Consider the following 21,340-nt stretch of genomic DNA (forward strand, 5'->3'; position numbering starts at 1 on the left):
TGTACTTTTCATGTTGATAAATGTTCTACATCTCAGTGGAAATAGATGTTTAGTTGATTTCCTTCGTAGCACAGTGCAGATTTCTCAAGACATCGTACTGTTGGGGCATAATACTCTAGGTTTCATGTTTGTCCTTTCCCAGGAGTAAATTACCCACTCAAGTAAACCAAAAGCTTTCATCCTTAGAAGCACACCTTTAACGACTTTTGCATGTGCAACATTTTTCGCGGGCGTCTCTCATAGCTTGAGCCGCTCTGGGACGTTAAACCCCGTAAACCAATCCGCCGTTCTTGGCGGATTCCATGGAAATATTGCGTGCGCATGAAGAAGAGGGGCACTGCTTACTGGCCTTGCAAGGTTTTTTTTCTCTTGAGCCTGCACGCGACCGCCTTATTGCTTACACAGTCCATAGTGGACAATAGAAAGACGGATACAGGGGGCTTTGTCTACCGCTAAAGATCGGCTTTCTAAAATAGAGGGATAAATTACCTCGTATACAAGCGATGGCCACACCAAATCAAGGCACTATACTTCTATTCAAATGCATTTGAGGGGCTGATATGAAAACGCAGTCAAAATTCCTAAATACGAGAATAGTCGAAATCAGAAAGAGAGAGAGAAAAAAAAAGGAGGGGGAGGGGGGGGGATCGAAAGATGCTTACACAAACGTGCGCATTAGAAGGATGCAAGAAAACTGTTACTTATAGGCAGCCTGTAATGCACTTTGCTGTGTCGATCGCTGCGCCGTAACACATATCCTAGCGAGAAGAGCAAATATTCTTGAGGCGCATTGGTAAGGCGTTTACACGCCACCTGCATGAGCTCACAGGGATCGCACGCTCTGTCGAAGGTTTTCATGGCGTGTGTCAGATAAGTGGGCTGCATCGAGAACGCCTTGGCAAACGCGGTATCTGTCAAACGCGTATCTATAATAGTGACGGATATGTTCGGTCGTTTATAACGAACCAAGCGGCTAACAGCAGCACTTTTGAGGCGTGCTGCGGAGCAATTGCAGCGCCACCTAGGCAGTGCATGCTCCCTATACGTACCTATTTCATTCTACAAACTTACGCACGCCTTTACCTTCCGGAGCAGCGCTTGTTACAGCGTCGAAACGGAAATTATTTTCGCCCCATTGCAATTTATGAGACTGTATTCATTGCGTGAGCTTCAAGATATTCGTGATTCGTGAATGTGAGGTATCCCTAACACTGCGCATTTTCCGGTATCCAGTTTGTGTAGCTCTTTATTAGCAAACAGCGCAATTATTTGCACTCGAGAAGCAACCACATTAAAACGAATTCAACGTCAATAGCATCAGACCTTCCCTCGGAAGCATTTCTTGTAGGGAAGTGTGCGAATATTCACAATTTTCAAACGTGGAAACAAATATTTTCCTATTCGATTCGCTCACCGAATCCAATATTTATATTCAACACTGTTCGAAACGATATAGGATCTCTAGTTCTCAAACAGTTTTCGAATAACTGACACGTAGTTAAATTCCGGCCGTAGCTCTCTTCGGCGGCCGCTTCAAAAATGGGGCCCACTCCGAGATTGCACAGCACATCGCCACAATGCGCGCGGTGTATTCTTGTGGCGGCGTTCGTGATGCTTGAATATTTTTTTGGTTCCCAAGCCTGGGCGACGCTGCAGCATTTAGACAGTTCCAAAAGCACAGCCTTCGGGCCCGATTTAGGAGGAAATGGTTCACAGCTCTTGTCTCAGTCAGCAGCTGAGAAGCGGCGCCAGTTTTCTCACCGTCCTCCTCAGCGGCAAAATACGATTTTCCGACAATCAGGACATGAAGGTCACTGAATTTATGTGCTGAGGTTCGCGCTGCGTGAGGACTTCAGTGCTGCGTCTTCGACAGCTGCTTCAACTCCGTGAGTTACAACAATGCGACAAGTGCGCTGCGATGTTTCGAGCGGATATGCCTTTTATACGAGTATTTGCACAAGTAGCGAATAATCGCGCGGTTGTTCGATTTGTACGCGATGAGGCTTTTAACAGCACCATTCGTGTTCGATTCGCCGTCGAGGCAAGACTATTGGTATTCGACTCGGTTTCGAAAGAGTGCTATTCGCGGGCTCCTCTATTTCTTGTATTTCTGTACCGGAGTTGCAACGTTGCAAATGTTTCGTCTTCTGACTTCTCGCTATGTATCCAGATTTGGGTAATGACTTTTAACAAGCCGAGCCTTTCCTTTTAAATAAAAAAGTTCAGCCAATCAGTTTAAATTTCACACCCTCGCGAATTTGTCGGTTCCGGCGTCTTCGAAGGCAACGCAGACAAAAGCACAGTTTTTGTGAAAAGTAAAAAGCTTGCTGAGCTTGCAGCCATACACAGGCTACGCCGTAGACGATACTGTAAAGAAGGCACGTATGGTACTCTTCAGCCCCCCCCCCCCCCCCCCCCCCCCCTTCTCCGCTTTTTTTTCAGTCCACGAGTATAATCACAATGCGAACGATCGCAAAATTGTTCGAACGGGTCAACATGTCCTGCACTGAAGATTAACGCCTGCTCATGCATGCCCGCACTTATGTACACGTCAAAGCAAAGGTGAGAATTTGAAACGGAAAGAGCTCAGTCAATCCATTATTAGCTGCAAAAGCAATAGTACGACCTTCAGGCTAAGCAAAAATCTGGCTTATGTAGGTATTCGCCGAGAAGAGAGACAGATACTGCGCCATTCTTTCACAAAAAATAAACCAATGAAATACGCTAAACAATTTGCTGAACTCTTTGTTAGTCTATCAATGCTGAACTACCAGCAAAACCATGCCAAACAGTGCTTTCGGACGTCGTCATCGGTTAAGCGGATTTAAAACCTAGCTAATTTTATAGCATTGCACTTTAAGCGCCTGATAGGTTCAAAATAACTAAACGTCATCGGACCTGACTTGAATGCGCTGAAACTGAACCCCTACAGTGCATCCCTTCATCTCCATAAGACCTAACCAGAGTTTACAGATCTTCCTGGCTATCTGGTAACTGTACGATGTCATCCGCATAGATTAAACCGGCGAGCCGCTGATCTACGACCTTTCCGCCTAATCGCCTAATCTGTACGACAGATTAAACCTCGATTACTTGTTTGTTGCCTTCTATTCCGCATTTATGTTTTAGATAATATCTGCTTCTACCGGGAAATTTCATACGGTGCTTGTATGAATAGCTGGCTCTTGCCTCGCGCTTAGACTCTTACGTTTACATAACTGGTGGAGCTAGTCAGGTAACACAATGTTCGCAAACTAATTCATTTAGTTGCACCGTAGTTGTTGCACAAATTTGTTTTATGGCACCCCCAACACCTGTCTTACTCCTTCTTTTTACTTAGTCAAAAAAATATCCGAAGAATGCTACATTGCGCGTATTGCCCTGTGTTATTTGCCCTTTTAACATGCCCATAATATTTGGCATCGAGCGCTGTTACTTTGCAGCCATGTTTATGTATCGAATCGCAGTATCTATTATGCACCCTCTCCCCCTCCCCGCCATAAGTTTCTTTTTCTTTCTCTCCCTGCAGCTGTATTTACAGTCTTGAGGTTCATTCCTGGACATACTAAAGAGAGCTTGATTGACCAGTTCAGTCTTTTCAGGGGAATCCTCCACTGGAGAGTGAATTTGCAACAGGGAAATAGTCATTCATTGGAATCAACCTTCACACATCCATGCGGACAAAAACAAAAATGTGAAGCAGTTTCTCACAAAAGTTCCGCAGTACAAAAATAGAGTTAACTTTTATTCACTCATTAATAATTGACATCTGATTGGTAACGGCTATTCAGGACCGAGGAAACATTGCTGAGCAAAACAAAAAAATTAAAGAGCACTGCAGAATCTGCATTGGAGTAATGCGAAAGCGCGGATCCTGCTGTTGGCTGCTTCTGGTTGGTTCTAGTTGCTTAATTCACTTCTGTTTACCCATTTTAGTCTTTTGTACTTTCAAATTGCGCGCCAATCCCTCCCCATTCCCTTTTTCGGCTCTACTTCTGTTGCGTGACGCCACATTCTCTAGGCCATATTAATTCACTTGTTTACCCATATTTAGTCTTTGGTACTTTCAAATTGCGTGCCAATCTCTTCCTGTGCCCTTTTTCGGCTCTACTTCCGGTTTCGTGACGTCACATCCTTGACGTCACAACCACTACGGCACCCCTTTCTGTTTTTCCGCTTTCACTCCCACCTTCCTCCCTTCCCTTACGGCGCGGTTCAGGTGTCCACAGAACAAGTGTGACAGATACTGCGCCTTTCCTTTACTGTGAACCAGTTATTCTAATTACCTAATTACTTATAGGCCTAATTATCTTTTCGGACACACCATTACGTCACCCTCTATCGATTTCCACCACTCATTAACCTCTACCACTTCTCAATTACTCACAACTGCTGCAGACATTCATTTGGCGGACACGTTCTGCGGACAGAAATCTGTGAACATAGCGAAGTAATGCTTTCACATTAAAATAAGACAAAGGACACGACCCGTATCAAGGCAGGCCCAGCTGCCGCACGGTTACATAGGCACAGCAGCGAACAGTGCAATGCCTCTTCGCGTAACAGCCGAGCCGCCGTTCCTCCTGCACTCGCCGAGAGCGCGCAAGTAGCGGAGGTGCTGCTGCTCGGGCGCGTCACGTACGGGCAATCTGCTCGCCGTGCGTCGGCCCTCGGAGAGCGCGGGGCATGTGGAACCGTTTGTGCGCCGCTCGGAGAGCAAGGAACAGCGGCCGCGACTCACCCGAGACCCAGGAGCCATTGAATTTGCGCGGGTTGAACGTGCCGTGGAGCACCTCTTCGAGCGATATCCTGGCTTGCTTCACGCGGGGTCCCTTGTCTCCTGAAAGAAACACCAATGACACTCACGACGACTGCACGCAGGCGACAGCGGTTACTCGCCCGCCGCAAGCCCCCCCGACTCTGCAGGTGAACCTCACGGCCGCTCAGAAAACTAATTTGTTGCCAGTTGGTGCATTCCTAACGGTGCTTGCTGACGCTATGTTCGGTACAGCATATGCACTTTGGCAATCCAGCGGCTACATTTCAGAAGGCGACAGTGCTTTCACTGTTCAAAGCATCGGCTTCAGCAGACCAGCAGTGCCAATAGTAATGCTGATCACAGAATACTAAAACACCCTACAGATACACCTTCTTTCTTAAAGAACACGTTCAGCTCAAGAAATTGTTATTGTTATACATTAAACAGCTTATTAGAGACGAATTAATAAATGTGCTTTAAATGAACACATACATTGCTATGAGATTGTGACTTCTTCTTTTTTGTTCATAGCGTGGCTGCAGCCGTCGAGGCAGCTTTAAAAGTGGGGAAGTAGTAAATGCAACTGGAAGTCTGCGGCGTTACCGTTCTTTCTGTCACAACTGCAACACTTGAACAGCTGGCACTAAGTTGAGATTTAATGTTTTATGGATCAGCGTAATGCATTCACACCGCATACATGCCGAATTAACAGTACGCGAATAAACAAAAAACATTTTTAAGACAATATTTTGACCGCTGCATGATGGGACAGTGTAGAATGAGCAGAGGTAATAAAACGACCGAGCTGCTTGGCTGTATTTTTCCTCCGCTTTTCTTTTGGAAACTAGCTGAAATCGTTTTATTACGGAAGTTCGCGCTTACGATGATAGTTCGACTTTTGTGGCTGCTCGTTCAATTTCTCTGCAAGATGCAAGACAAGTCCTAATTTTATAGGTAACTGTGAAGCTTCTTAGTTCAGCTTACAAGAACGCTATTTTGCTCCACGCATCGCGCGTTTCTTTTCATTCAGCCTTAAGTAGAAGCAGAATGACCTGCGTAATGACATTCTCTTCGCGCATTCCGTTATGTCGGGGTGGCGCGTGCTGTAGTGTAAGGGTCTTTCTTAAGTAAGCAAGAAGGTCAGTTAAGGCACAATTGAATAATTCCGCCAGAGTCTGGCTAGTGATATCCAAAAATAAAGAACGAATATTTGCGTTATCATCGATATTCTAGTGAGTTCAGCGAGCATTACCGTATACCGCCATCGCACGCTGCCACGGGCAGTCATCAAGAGTGCATGGGTAGATTGTACCGGGGACGGGCCAGGACAGGGTGCACTTGGGTAACAATTGTGGACTATCAGCTCATGCGCTGTTGTGGCTGGCGGCGGAAATTTACACTAACGGCATAGCTGAGCAGTTAAAGGGTTCGATGACAAACGGCGGTCATAACTAAACAACAACAGTTGGAATTACTTCTGCCAACATGCACATTCACAGCACTAATTGGCCATTTGAGCCTGTTGATACGAACATGAAAGCTTAATTAAACGAAGGTTATTCCAGGCGCGGTGCGCTTTTACGACGGCTAGTTCATCAAAGCTGGTAACAAACCTAGCAAAATTTACATCTTCAAGCGGCAGACAGCAGGTCACGCAACCGCGAACTAGCTGTGACCGAATAGCAGGAAGACAGTGTTCGTGAAAGCTCAGAGGGGTTGATTTTTCTAACAGAATTTCTAATTTCTCATTTGCAGCTAATTCTTAATATCATTAACTTGTTACAGGTTCATACTCAGTCGAAAAAAAAAAAGCATTAATCGTATCCACGGTCCTGATCTACACTCACATACTGCAATGCCCTACAATACGGACTCATGAGCTGAAATATAAAAGAGCGAAATTCTACATGTTTCAAGAATGTAACAGCAACTTAGAGTACTGGTGATGGCCTGCCTAACTACGTATTTTTGTCATCCATGTGTGCCCACGCTGATTGATTTATTTGCTTGAAACACTCAAACAACGACTAAATACACAGCGAATATAACGGGTACTAAGCTGCACCGGACATTAAACATGACTTCACTCGTTTATGTCAAACCTACGGCAAAACTCCTTAACAAACCTTCACTGTCTTCACCTCGAACACGTACGAATGCACAAATATCGAGACAATAATTATAGCTGTCATTGTAACTAAGCGATACATCCAATTAGCTCTTAATTAAGATAACGACGTGTTAAGCGACTAAACTGGAGATTTTACGCTGATTTTGATACTCCTAAGCACTCCCTCAATATGCCTGCTGTGTACGAGACCTGGCCAAAATACGTATATTATAGGGTGCGTGCGAGCACTTTGACACCTGTGCATCGACATGTTAGTAGCATTCAGACGAACGAAGTATGTTAAATATGTGCGAACATTCGTTTTCAGGCATTCATTTCTGCTAGTAGGGGCTTATAACTTAAGACCGCCCTACGCGCCCAACCAAGATCGCACACAAATGAGGAAATGTTCAGGATTGCTGGAAAAACACCGACCATGAAAAAGTTAAAGCAACAACAGTGACGTTCCCTAGGTAATCATGCTACATTGGTCTCACACACGCGGAACGTCTGTTCGAGCTTACTAAAGTCTGCTACCCGGAACTCACAAACTAAAAAAGCCAGCAGCCACTGATGTCAAGAAAAACTAATGTTTTTTTTTTGTTGCTCAGTGTGCAATAATAATGTAATCATAGAGATTAACACACACACACACACACACACACACACACACACACACACACACACACACACACACACACACACACACACACACACACACACACACACACACACACACACACACACACACACACACACACACACACACACACACACACACACACACACACACACACACACACACACACACACACACGCACGCACGCACGCACGCACGCACACGCACACACACGCACGCACACGCAAATCCCCTATGCTTTCCTTGGTGTCATGTGGCTGCTGGCTTCGCTTGTATGTATCTCATAACGCGCCTCTCATTTTTTTACTACATTTGTTAGATAGTTAGCCTAAAGTAATGAATTATTTTCATCAAAATACGTTGGTTAAAGACGACTAAGACACTGTTTAACCTCGGTCATATATGTACACGCCGTTTACTAACATATAAGGTGCGTAGCAAAGTGACCTTGTAAACAAATATAGCGCCTCTGGACCCTATTCATTGCAGGCCGATTCCGCGGCGTGCCTATACGGCAACCATGGTGTGCAGCAACATGGCGGTCGCATCACGTCGCGTCCATACGAGCGAGAAAATCCTGTTGTCCGGCAAAATCGATAATGACCCCCGCACAAAGGAGCGGTGGAGGGGACTTCTGTCAGCGCCCTTCGGCACACCTATTAAAGAAGCGAGATGCGCGGCCCCATCTCCCTTTGTGCAGACTCTTCAAAGCAGTCCCTTGTTTGAGCTTCTAATTTCGAGCCTCGCAACAATATGACGGGTGGATTGTCTCACTGGAGCCTCCTGCCGCCCGCCAGATCTGAGAGTGAAAAAGAACTACAGGGAAGCGTCGATAATGCGCGTGGCATATAAAGAAGCTGCAATGACAATGTTTGCAGTAAACAGCGAGCAAAGGATATTCGGAACGATTGCTTTCGCTCATCGCTGCATTTGCTCCACTGGCCTCATTGCGACGCCAACGGGCCTCTACGAAAGCGTTATGGACCTCGGCGAAAGAGCGTTGATAACCGTTGATACCACTTTGTACCCTCTGTGCTGTTGCTTTGCTTCTGGTTTATGTGTAAAAAAATGCGGCGACGCACTCACACCACACACCCTGCGACACAGCGTTAAATTCTAGAAATAAGACGGAAAACGGCGTTGGTGCCGACATAAGCGATACCTTCCAGCCCTGCAAAGGCCACATTAGGCCCACCTCTCACTGTTAAGGCCTTACGTAGCCCTGTGGACAGGGCGTTCCCAGTGGACCCTGCAAGAAAAAGAACGGCAAAGCAGGGTGCCGAAGCGTATGAGTGTCGCTGCATAATCCCTCGTCGCTTCCTATGAATGGCAGACACAATGCAGAGCGTGAAAATGTTTAAAACACGAGACGCTATTTTTACACCTCTATTCGCACGCACAAATAAGCGTGAAATCTGGGTACACCATATTCGGATGCAGCTCAAGAAAAAAAAAAAAAGCGGCAAATGCACCTCACAGGAGGCCGTTCAGCCAGTGGCGTCGACCGATTTTCATGCCGCCGTGGTTAATCCGACTGAGCAAAGGTGAGCCCACTTTCATCTGTCGCACCCATGCGTTGCCACGCCAGCAGGCCCGAGGGAATTATTCGCGAGAATCAGTCGACGCCACTGGCTGCAAATGGCCTCCGTCGAGGGGCATCTGTCGCGTTTTTTGTCTGTTGTATCCGACTGTAGCTGCCCGTTCAATTTGTTTGGTGCGAATGGTCATAGCGAGACAACGACGTATTTAAGGCGTACTCGTTCGGTGCAACGAGCCGGCTGCTTGCGGCAGAAATGCTTTGACGAAAGTATTGGTTTGCCTACACCTAAAATACGTTTCGAGTTCGACAGGCGAGCCTCGGTTACCTTTTCGGCCACCCCAACACCCACTTGTTCCTACATATAGTTCAGCTTAGTTAAGTTTATGGGGTTTAACGTCCTAAAGCGACTCTGGCTATAAGAGACGCGCCTGTTCGTATATAGAGTCTAGGAGATTTTTCTTTTATAGACCATGAGAGATTAGCCTGGTGCTGTCTATGCAGGAGGGTTAACTCGTCTAGGCTGGCATTATGTAGATCATGAAGGTCGATGACGAAGCGACTAAATTAACCAATAAAAATTTTCGTTTTATTTTTACCGCGCACGATTATATTGCGAAATTGATCGCCGTCAACGAGGGGCGCGCGATGACTGTTTTCTGAATTAACTGAATCGGCATCGTGATTCCAAATGTCGAACATTAAAAAAAAAAAAAAAAAAAAACCTTTGCAGAGCTTTTAACGTTGGCTTTTACACGTTGCACACCGACAAAACAGCGTCGTTAGAAATTTTCGCTGTATGTACAGACGCAGTTTGTGTGTTTTATGACGTGAAGATGTTGACACGATTCAGCGACGCCACTTTGTCAGTGTGCAACACGGGCAAGCCGACTCAGCGCGCATTCAATAGCACATTTCTCGCGTTCACTTTGTAGAACTGAAATGCCAACTTACAAATTTAAAAAAATGGAGCTCACACTCAACGCTGATAGCCTTCCCAATTCGTAACACGATAATATTCCCTAATGCTAAAACATTAAAAAACAGAAAGTTGATTAGTTCATTTTCTTTAACTAAATATGTTTTAATTACGCACAAGCTAGGTGCATAATCTACTCTCTGCCATACAAGCCATTTGTGCAAACCGCACCGAGTTATCTTTCACTGTTATCGGAAGAAAAAAAAATGTGTAGGTTAAAAAAAAAAAAAACTGCGTATGCAGCGAGACATATAGTATACCTCCTTAAGTAGCACATTCAGGCGCACAGAGGGCGTTTTCACATGGTATTTTTAAACTTTATTGTTTTACTAATTAAGGTTGACCAATCATTCAAGTAGGCGGAATAAAAAAAAGATACCAATAGGTACTTCACACTAATCCTAGGAACATTCGCTAGATTTCACTTGGGAAGCCCAGTCAGGATTTTTAAACAAACCTTGGCTCATCTTAGATGGTGCACCATGTATATATATGATCACGAAAATGCGGCGGCAGCGCACTGACAATATGATGCACTCTGATTGTAACTGACATTAGGCTACCCTCCTAGCGTATGGTACATTTTGTCACTGTTTATCGCCTTCATGTAAACGCGAGCGCTCGCCTTTTTGTCGCGACTACATATATGAAAGAATTTGCGGTAATTCAGGGCAGACTTGCAAATTATGTGCCGTAACCAGCTCGTTCAGTACTACACAGTTCGCGACTCCTTTGTTTTGAACTAGCTTATCATAATAAACGTTTCAAAATACTGGACTGCCTGATGAGAATGAATTGGCGATGTGAGCACGAAAAGCGAAACACGGAACAAATTATGGTACAACAAAAAAAGTAACAGACGCTAGAGCTGGAGCGAGGGAGACGAATAATGCTGCTGCTCCTAGCAGGCGAACAGGCGCGAACAGCGACAGACTACACACAGTTAGCAGGACAACGCCCGCCTTGTCAATTCTGGTCAGGTTGTCGTGCGACGTGCTCTTTCTCCCTACTCTCGCTGTCTCGTGCGGTACTAAAGCGGGAATATGGCAGCGAGCACGTGAAAACTGTCTATAGATTGCTCGGTCAGCTTCTGATATTCGCGCGTCACTGTTCTCGTCAGCCATACTGCCTCTTGATTCCCCTTGCTCTACCAGTCAGGCATTTCCTTGATAAAAAAAAAATTCTGTATTTAAAGCAACTGCGACGATTTCGTCGACAGAAATCGAAAGCAAGTGGGCGAGCGAGTGAGAAAGGAGTCCGTCACCGGGAGTGAGCAGAATAACGGCGGTGACGATGAGGGCGCAGACCCCCGCGATGACCAGAAGCGCGATGCCGATGCCTCGCCAGTTGCGGCTGTCCGGTGCCGAGGACACCAGCTCCTGCGCAGAAAGACCACACGACACGTCAGCGCTGCAGGGTTCCACTTCGCGGTCGCACGTGTTCAGGCGGACGGCGCCTGCCCCTGGTACGCACAAGATTGCGCGGCAGTTCTCAACTCAATGGAAATTTCCACGGGCGTTTAATTAACGCCGAGAACACAACATTGAGTGCAATTCACGCATTATCTCTATAATATTTATGTTTTTTTTTTCTGCGGCGACTTTAGGCTTGCCTCTAACAGAGACTTTTCTTACACCGTGCCAGGCCAAGGGTGCTAATCCGTTCAACGCACGCCGACAGTTCTTCGTTGCTGTGACGCCCACAAGCGCCTTCTGAAAGGTTAAATTGCGCGTGTTCCTCAAGTGCATAGTTTATTGTTTCGTACTTCAGCTCCAGTGACGCTGGGTGGCAGTTCGCAGAAGACATTGAATAAGAAAGAAATAAAAAGATAAGGAAAGGAGACATTGCTGGGCTTCTCAGGCCTGTCTGAATCTGCTAGCGAAGAGATAAATCACTGGCGCCTTAATTTTCCCGACCCGAGCAAACACTACGCCTTGTGTCTCGTTTCGTGGAACGGGAGCAGAGCCAGAGGAGGTGGAGGGGGAGAGGGAAGCTGCGGTGCAGTGCGCAGTGCCCCGCATTAGACGCCGCGGCAGTCAGTGGGCCTGCGGCGGGAAACCGAAGTCCGCCGATGCATCCTCCCGCAACCGACCACAGCCGACCGCGGGCACACTGTCTCCCTCCCCATCTACCCTTTTCTCCGATAAATGCGCGCAGTTCTCGTGACAGACTCGCGTGCACACTTCGTCACTGTCAGCGGCCGCCGGCCTCATGTAGTGGCCGGAACACGAAAAGCAGAAAGACAAGCACGACAGCGATGAATCCTTTAGTCGGTCCTCGTAGCGTGTCTAACGGCCTTTGGACGCTGGCGAAACATTCTGGCAGATTGCCACGGCACGATCGGCGAGAGCAGCGCGGGAGGGGGAAGCCGTGGAAGGGAGCAGACGCGACCGGCCGCCGCACAACTGGAGCGGAGCGGCGCGTCTACAGCCTAACTCCAGCGAGAGGGAGTCCGCCCATGTTTCCATTGTAATACCTTTCCGCGGCATGTGGCAAAAAGTGAGCGCAGGCGACATACTGAGCTCGTCGTTGGTATGATGATCAATCACAAACTGACTGGAGGTGCGAGGACGCTAAAGAGGTTATTGCAAGTGCGTTGCTCCACATGGCGTTACCGATGCGCGTCAGCACCCGTTGAAATCGGGAAATATTCATGTCACGTGGTGGTGTCCAAATTACTGCGGAATAGGCATAATTACCAAGCTCTGTCACGTGAATTTAGACCTCCGGGCCGCTTCTATGCTTATCTCAGTGCACGTTAAAGAACCCAAGGTGGTCGAAATTTCCGGAGCCTTCCACTACGGCGTCTCTCATAGCCTGAGTCGCTTTGAGATATTACACCCCACAAACCAAACCAAGCTTCCACGTGTGCTGGAAAAGCCAAAGCGTGATATCAATAAGCTTTACCATGCAAGTTTATTACGGTTTACAAGTTCTCACTCAAAGGTCTACTTTGAAGTCATTTACTAAAATGCGCTGCAAAAATTCTGCAAGAAAAAGGTTATATCAGGTATTATTATCAACACTTCAAGAAATGTTTCCCATTAAACAGCCTAAAAACTTTTCCTTCTCACTGTTGTATAATCCTTCGGATCCCCAGTCGAGCGCTTTAACCAACTGCGCCACGCCCGGGATCGCGAAGAGCACATCGCAATTCTCCTTGCCTACCGTGAGGATGATAGCAGCGGGATTCTGCGAGTGATAGGCCTTTCATTTCCAGTAAACCAATTATAGAACGCCGGTGAACTTTCATACGTTCAGTGGAAAGCTGGTTGTGTTCGTCAAAGGGCGGCGCGCGATGTACCGTGTGCAGCAGGAAAGCACAGGCTTTCGCATTTCTCCACTGCTGATTCTGCAGTGCTCTCTAATTTTTAGCTGAGCAGCTGAACCGCTGTGAAGTTTTGCCTGCAGGCAACGACAGTTTTCCGGTGCAGTGCGGCATGACACGAGAAGCAATTATAAAAGCATTAAAAAGCCGCAGAAAGTCCTCCTGAGATTTATATGCTCTCGGCTTTTCGCCATCGCAGCCAAAAATCGCGTGGAAGCCTGATCGTACGTTGTGCTAGGCTAGGGCGGCTAGGGGTTAAGAAATATGAGTAGGTCGCGGGTTCAAAGGCGGGGAGAATTCAAAACCACATGCGCACTACACTATAGTGCAACGACGAACGCTTGGTGAACGTTATCAATCCGCATATTACTAAAACGGAGGGCCTCTAGCCCACACAGTGCAGCTCAGCTCAGAGGCATAGAGGACTAATGTTTAAAAATAATCACACCACATTCCACACAGAGCGTTATGACAACGTTATGTCGTTTCTCGATTATGATGGAAACGTGGAGGTGAGAGCGTTCAAGTTGGACAAACGTCGCCGCGAGACGCAAAGTAAAGCGTAAGTAAACAGTGTTTAATTTCAGCTCTACATCATCAGTTAATGAATTACCTGCAAGAAGAAAGCAAAATAAACCTGTGGTAGCAGCATTTCAGCCTTGTTCGCTGAAGAAGGCACGTATCGTGTTTGCTTTTAGACCCATCAAAAACTGGGTCAAAGAGGAAATGAAAACGACGAAGAATATTTTGGCGTTCAAACTTCTAAAAGGCCAAGCACTGGAATACAAATTGCCAGAATTAGCGAGACGACAAAATGCGGTACGTACGTTAGAGATGACGGAATAGATAACATACCACGAAGCCCTCATTTGCTTGAAATTCCAACGATCAGAAAAAAAAAAATAATAATAAAGCCCCTCACCAAAAGGAAGAAGACAATAGGGCGTCGAGAACTGAAGGTAAGGAGTTTTGGTAACATTGTTTTTTTGCAGGTGTTGTTCTTTCAAGCTGGAATTCTGGGCGAAAACGCCGAGTACGGCTCCCTCTTTCGCAAGATCCCTTTTACCTTATCTCCGCAGTTTTTCGAACGTATGCTTTCCTGTTCTTAACTAAGGCGTGATAACGAACGACTCGCGGGCTGTCGCATTTGAACTGTTTGCGTACCACATCGGCTGCACAAAGTTGCTGGCACTCAATACATGTCAGTCTATTAACAGTACAGCCCTGGCGCGGTGGCTCAGTATAGCTGAGGCAATCGACCTGAAGCCAAGCACGCGGGATCGAATCCCGGCCGTGGCGGCCGCTTTTCGATGGAGACGAAAAGCAAGACGCCCGTGTGCTGTACGATGTCAGTGCTAGTTACATAACCTCAGGTGATATAAATTTCCGGAGCCCTCCACTATGGCGTCTCTCGTGGCCTTCATTGGACATTAAACCCCATTCGTTAAACCAAACCTATTCGGAATGTAGCGCGACGCGACGGAACTGGTCAGAAGCCACCGCGCTGGTAAACATGGGCACGACTTCGTTTCCGTTGAGGAAACTCAGCCGCCAATTCTTCACTACAGTGGTGACATATCTTGTTTTACAGAAATTAACGAAGTAAATCTCCGAAAAAAAAAAAAAAGCTTGCGGACAACCAGAGTTCTGCTGTTTTCGGAATCCATAGGCTTGGTCCTGTGGAAGGACGCCGATCTAGATGCCTTTCACATGAAGCATAACAGTAAACATGCTATATTAGAGGCTAATTAACGTCGACGAGTTTCGATCGCCACATGACGCATTCGCAAATGTTCTAATTATGTTGATAATTCCGTAATTCTCTTCGTTACTCACATTCTGTAAAAGCGATAGATCGCGTCTCGCTCTCCCCTTCTCTTTTTGCCGTCTTTCAAAGCCTTTGTGCTGCAGGTAGGTGGGCGGCTATTATGCGCCGACGTTAAGTACTTCAGACTACTTTCCTCTCGAGTCCGAACATTAGAAGTAAGGCGAGTTCAGTCGACCGAGCACGGCCGAGTTGCCCACCGACCACGAACAGAAGCAGCGGTCTCAGTTTCTGCGCCAGGACACAAGTAGCAGCGCATTTCAACGCCTCTCTTGCCGCGACGGCCGGCGCAAATGGGTCTGCGCGTTCAGTACTCTGCGGCAGCCTTCAGAGGTGCTGTCACCGACCGACCGCACAGCGGCCCTGCTGACACGCTCTGCGGAGTTCGAGCAGCGACGCGCAGAGTGACAGCACTCGGGCGACCGCGGTTGGCCCTGTGAACTCAACGGCGCGCTGTAGCGGCCTCTTTTTCTTCTGGACGCTTTCCTTTTATCCTTTTTTTTTTTTTTTTCGCTTCCCGAAATAGCGTTCTCGGCGTTCCTGGCGCCGCACTGCTGCGAAGGCGCACAATGCGGTCGCCGACTGGACGGCGACGTGCTGGGGCGACGCGCAGACCATGGTGTTTGGAAGGGTGGTGGTGGTGGTAGGGGGGGGGGGGGGGGGGGGGGGAGTCCGAACCACGGTGGACGGAAATGAAAAGGCAGCCCAGTGCACAGAAAGCCAGGATGGGGAGTGTGGGGCCTCCCTGGCGGCCGCAGGGCGGTGAGGAGACGCCGACGGGCACTTTATACGCGGCTCAAGCGCAGGGCCGTCTGCATGAGCTTCGCGAAGAAAAGAAAGGACCACCGCAGGAGCAGCCGCTGCACTTCACGGCGCCAAACGGGGTGGGGGAGGGTGGAAACCGCCGCTCGCGCGAGTGTGGGCACGAGGACGGAGCTGCGAAAGGGGCTGTACGCGGGGGAAAGGCAATGACGGCTCTAGGAAAATAGCGGTCTGGGCTCCGGGAGACCCGCGGGGATATCTGGCCGGGAAAATCAATTTAGGGACGCGGCAGCACGGCAAACTAGGCACAAGCGCGGGACGCTGCTGTCTTTCCGCACACCCGCCGCGGAAAAGACGCGAGCCGCGAATCGAGCCGCAAAATTGCCGGGAAGCGCCGCTCGTGCAATCTCTCAGCGCGCGCGCTCGCGTCACTGGCGTCGCTTTTAACGCGGCTCGATGGGAAGGACGGACAAGGAATGTTATCCCCGCCCTGGGGACGCAAGCCTCTGGTCAATTCCCGCTAGGAACGCGAGTCCGGTTTGAATGGGGCGGACTAGGTAGTCGCGATGGCCATGTTGCGTTCCAGCTAGCAGCAAGTGCACAGAACTATCGCTGCAGCGTGCTAGAATAGGGAACTATATATTTCAGCTCTTCTCAGCGGCGAGTCAGTTTGAGTCAGAGCGTAAATTCAGTGCTTTTAAAGGCACAACGCGGACCGGCGCAAAGCGGCTGGGTTTCCTATTTAAGCTTTTCTCTGTACAACATCCGGAATGCGCAGGCCTACTTTGGCAGGGCAACGAGATGTACCATTTAGCGCCAAAAAGTATATTTTGAGGTCTCACTCTCTCCTATCTGTAATTTGATCCTTTTTTAGCACATCTCACCGTTATACGCAGGCGATTTCTTCGTCTCGTGATAAATTTTACCAAAGCGCTGGTGCCGATTTTTCTTGATCGCAAAACAGTTTTCAACACCAGGGGTTGATGTTTACCACCACTGCAAGCAGTAACTGCCACAGAATCTGAACTGTAGACATCTTTTTAACTTTGCCCTTGTAAATCCTAAGCAACGTATGCATCTTTGTCTAAAATGCTTCAACTAGCCCCATCACAAGCCTCACTTAAGTTGACCTAGTTGGTAGACTGAATGTGAAATTAGAAAAAAAAAAAAAAAAAAAAAAAAACATTACATTTGCTTCCAGACATCGTACAGGCTATATAGCCTCGAGTAGATAGGTCCATGATAAAAAAACAACCCTCCTGCACCTTACTTTTGTATTGCCGTTCCCCTAAACTCATCATCACCGAACCATATATTTTATGATACAACACACTTTGTTGCAAATTCATCATCCTTTGCGAGTACGTGCTGAATGTGCGATCACTGAGAAACATCGGATGCATTAGCGAGCATACAGACATGGACAAAAGTTCGGAAGATGCGGGTTTCAGGGGAAAAATATTCTTGCGTCGCCAGTTAACCCAGATTAATAATAAAGCAGCGAAGCTAACTGTTCCATCCCCTGGACGAGAGACACCGTAGTGGAAGGCTCCGGATATTTCGACCATTTGGGGTTCTTTAACGCGCACTGACCACGCGCAGCACACGGGCGCCTTGCTTGTCCGCTCTACTGAAAAACGGCCGCCAAGGCGGGGTTGAAGCTGCGTCCTTGGGATTCAGCAGTCTAGCGCCCTAACCAATGAGCCATCACGCGGGGCACCTCGGTAAGAATACCAGCTCACTGACTAACGAGGCTACACAGAAATTAGCCTTTTATTTTATTTTTATTTTTTTTTTTTGCGAATCTGCATCCCACTGACTTTTGAATGGCCACGCCATTGGCGGAAAAGAAATTACCAGCCACAGAAGTCACTTCAGCGAAAACGCCGTGGTCTGTATACATGAGTGCTTGAGTGATGCTAGTGGATAGTAGCGAATGTGTGCCTTGTTCCGGGTACCTGCCAAATTCTAGGGACCTCAGTTGCGCAAAGACTCAAGGCGAACTCCGTATAACGAATGACGTCGTAAAAGAAATGTCAAAAAATAAAAGGAAACACTGGGGAGAAAGACTCTGCCGAAGGAAGGGTCGCGGAAGGCAGCGAGACCGTCAGCCGAGTTGTTTACAGATCACCCCAGCTGCCACGGGGAAGGCACACCCGGGGTTGCGTTCCCTGCTATGCCCGCGGGGCCATGGCGACACTGCGTTGGCACGCAGTTCGGGATCGGCGCCAGGATAAAGCGTCACGCCGGACGACGAGGCTGCTGAACTCGCGCAATCCAGCAAACATGACCGTCATTTCAGCCACCTCCCTTGGTCTGTTTTCGCGCACAGGTGTGTCGAATGAAGCGCCTGAGGGTTGGAATTCTACTATGTGGCAAAATATAGCGAGCGCGCATTTATTGTCTCCCCTATTTCCGTGCTCTCCGAAGTCGAAATGACGCCCGTGAGTTGGCTCGGTGGCCATTATTATCTGCCGCTTGGGTTAGTGGGTTCGATCCCCCGCCGCACTTCGATGGCGGTAGAATGAAAAAGAAAACGGAGCGATAAAAACTGCAGTAACACACACACACACACAAAAATTATTTTCACTCAAACTCCAGTGCTCGTGAAACATGCCCAAGAGTTTGATGGAAATTCCAGCCTGTTGGCTAAGGCGTCTTGGTTCTAGAGCCAAATGATTACAGCGGAAGTGCGCGTGATTTCTCCTTCACTGAGACTAGAGTCACCGGTTTTCAGCGCCACACAGCGTCAAATTGCTTATCTAGCGCATCCGTGCAGTTTGCAGCAGGATTCAATGCCGCGAGAGTGCCCTGCTCACCTCGTCCCTACCGTCAACGCCGAGAAACTATGCAGGATAAGTTGGGTTAACCGGATGGACACTTCGTAACGATAACCTGAATGGCAACAACTCAGATTGGTCGCCGAAGCTCGCCAATAGCTATAGCAGATTCGGCGACGTATCGGCAGAGACGGCCTTGTTTAGGCATGACCCGATGCACAAATACGCCCCTGCAAAGCAACGCGCGCGAACTTTGATCTTTTCCGATCGATGCGTTACGAATTCATGAGTCAAAAACGGCCATGTATATATGCACGCTGATGGTTTCTCACATTTGTCAGCGTACTGCGCGCACTCGTCGTAACCAGACGTTGCCGGAAGCTTGGCAGATTCAAATTCCCTCCGGTCATTCCCAGCAGCAGAGACGCTACTTCTTTACCGTCCTTATTCATGCACATTTTTCACAGTGCTTCCCACTTTAATGTGTTCTTGGCATTCATGCATGTATGGGAATTTTCTGAAGTGCTCTTCTCCCCTCACGCCACAGCGGACCTGTTCCTCAAGCCGTAGCTGACTCGTTTCGCCATGGCGCGGGGTCACGAAGGATGCGGGCGAGCCCATGTGAGACGGTCGCAGATCTTCCGAAAGCGCTCAGCTCAGGAACGCCGCATCCAGCTCGGCCACGGTGCGCATGCATCTTTGATGTAGCCACAATCGATGGAGGCGCTGGTGGAAAGAGCAGAAAGAAGCGCGGAAGGCATTTCTTTTGCGCGGTTGATTCCATCTGCGACGCCGTCGGCCGCGAGTATGCGCGCAATATTCATTTCAGACAGCGCCGTCCCGTCGGCGCCGCGCTTCGGCTGCCAGCGAGCACCGAGATAAAAATGCCCCTACTGCTGACGGCATATGACACATATCTGTGCTCGTGCCGCGCTCTTCACAGCCAGAGAGCTGGCGAACGGGTCCGACCGGTGGAGTAAAATGTAATAAGAACCGTGGTGCGTTCATTGAGGATCGAGCGCGACTTTTCCAGCGTTCTCCAGTGCGCACATGAACGCAACCCCGCAAGCATAAAAAAATACGGAGAAAAAACAAACAGATCAAGCAGAACGTCGAGAAACATAAAGAGAGGGGATCCCTCGTAAGGGAGAACTCATTCTTGCCTTCATCTGTCGCGGGGTCTCAGTATTGTGCTCGCGGCTGCCAGTTAGTGGGTCCGATCACACGCCATGGCAGCGGCGTTTCCAAGGAATTTGGCAATAATTTTCGGGTGTCTAGATGTCGGTCAACGTCAACGACTCTCCAGTTGATCGAAATTACTTCGGAGCCCTCTACTTTGCGGAACTCCTCGTGTTGTATTGTTGGCACGTAAACACGGACACGTATTCAGTGCCTGACTTTCCACTGCGTGCGGAAGGCGGACGAAATAAAAACTACTAGCACGCTTATCCTGCACGTAATTTGGAGCTAATTAAAATTTAAAAAAATGAAAGCTTTTCATCGGGTTTCTGGAACTCGCAGTTTTATTAAACTTGGTTTCTGCTTTTATAGCCACTGGTATGCTTAGTCCCAAGGTGAACTCTGGTACCTGAATTATACTGAGTAGCCTGAAAGCAGCTGTTTTCAAGGGCATCCTTGCTAGCTAGCAGCACGGAATCGCCCGCCTTTAGGCATTAACTGGCATCGAGGTACACCGGTAGTGGAAGCGCAAGACGAAAGCGCATCGCATCCGAAAGTCAAGAGACGGCACTACCTCCATACGAAACGACGCTCCGAAAAACATCCGAGCATACAGAGCCCCAGTCTATTTTGCATTCAATGCCAGTATACGCTTGAAGTATGGTTCTCGTAAATATCTGAGCAGAAACGAAGTCTTTTCGAAAGAAAGTTCCGCCGCATCTTGAGATAGAGACCGATAAGAGTATATACAAACATCCGACACCCTTCTCGAGACGTTCGCCTTTCACGCGTTTCGAGAAGACGCGGCACCGCTCCTCGAAAGGCGGCGCGCGTGGACGGGTTCGCGCTGCCATGGGAGATAGGACGGGCCACGCGAACGACTCTCGAAACGGTCTACGACCGCCACTACAAGTTCCATTCCGGTCAAACGTAGCTCGTTTGTGTCGGCCGGCAGCACGAGCGCTCGAGTGGCTAGCACACACACACACTGTGCTGGCGGCGGGGCCGCGTTTGCTGGCGTCGCGATAAGGAAAGACCCAAAATAGCAGCGCCAGTTTTGGGACGGGTTCAGGCACGCGGCGTGCATCGGCGGGTCAATGTCGCGCCCGAGCTCCTTCGGTGCGCTGGTCGGAGGCTGCGGCCGGCGCTGCTCGGCCGCCCTCTTGTGACTAATCGCATCGGGACGCGCTGACGGACGCGTGCCGCTGCCCCCAGCGTGCTACTGACGCCTGCCAGTGACAGGGATGCGAAGACTTCGACGGCGGATGGTGGGCTGCATTATGAGGAATTCCAATCGGCGATGCAGAGCAAGTTTTCTTTCTCCAAGAAACGAAAAAGTTTCAACAGGCGGTTTGAATCAGGATTTCTGGAAGAGATTGAACCCCGACGGTATGGTATACCTAGACTTCCTAGTCAACTTGGTTGGTTGGTTTGTGGGGTT

General features: G+C 48.5%; 1 protein-coding gene across 14 annotated transcripts in view; it reads right to left on the reverse strand.

Annotated features, from left to right (window-relative positions):
• The window catches only part of LOC146204634 (inactive dipeptidyl peptidase 10-like), a 272,165-nt gene that overhangs the window by 53,410 nt on the left and 197,415 nt on the right, over positions 1-21,340 (reverse strand). For 6 of the 14 annotated variants that reach the window (XM_084589325.1, XM_084589324.1, XM_084589317.1 and 3 more), the window contains exons 2-4: positions 11,290-11,404; positions 8,672-8,758; positions 4,742-4,840 (exon numbers count right to left, since the gene is read on the reverse strand). In XM_084589325.1, coding sequence (XP_084445451.1) covers positions 4,742-4,840; positions 8,672-8,758; positions 11,290-11,404 — 301 coding nt within the window. The remainder of the gene's footprint in view (positions 1-4,741; positions 4,841-8,671; positions 8,759-11,289; positions 11,405-21,340) is intronic. The other 8 variants (XM_084589331.1, XM_084589329.1, XM_084589320.1 and 5 more) reach the window with 3 other exon arrangements.

Source organism: Amblyomma maculatum, chromosome 1, assembly GCF_055883805.1.
Source record: "Amblyomma maculatum isolate TAMU_Amacu chromosome 1, ASM5588380v1, whole genome shotgun sequence".
NCBI classification, from domain to species: domain Eukaryota; kingdom Metazoa; phylum Arthropoda; class Arachnida; order Ixodida; family Ixodidae; genus Amblyomma; species Amblyomma maculatum.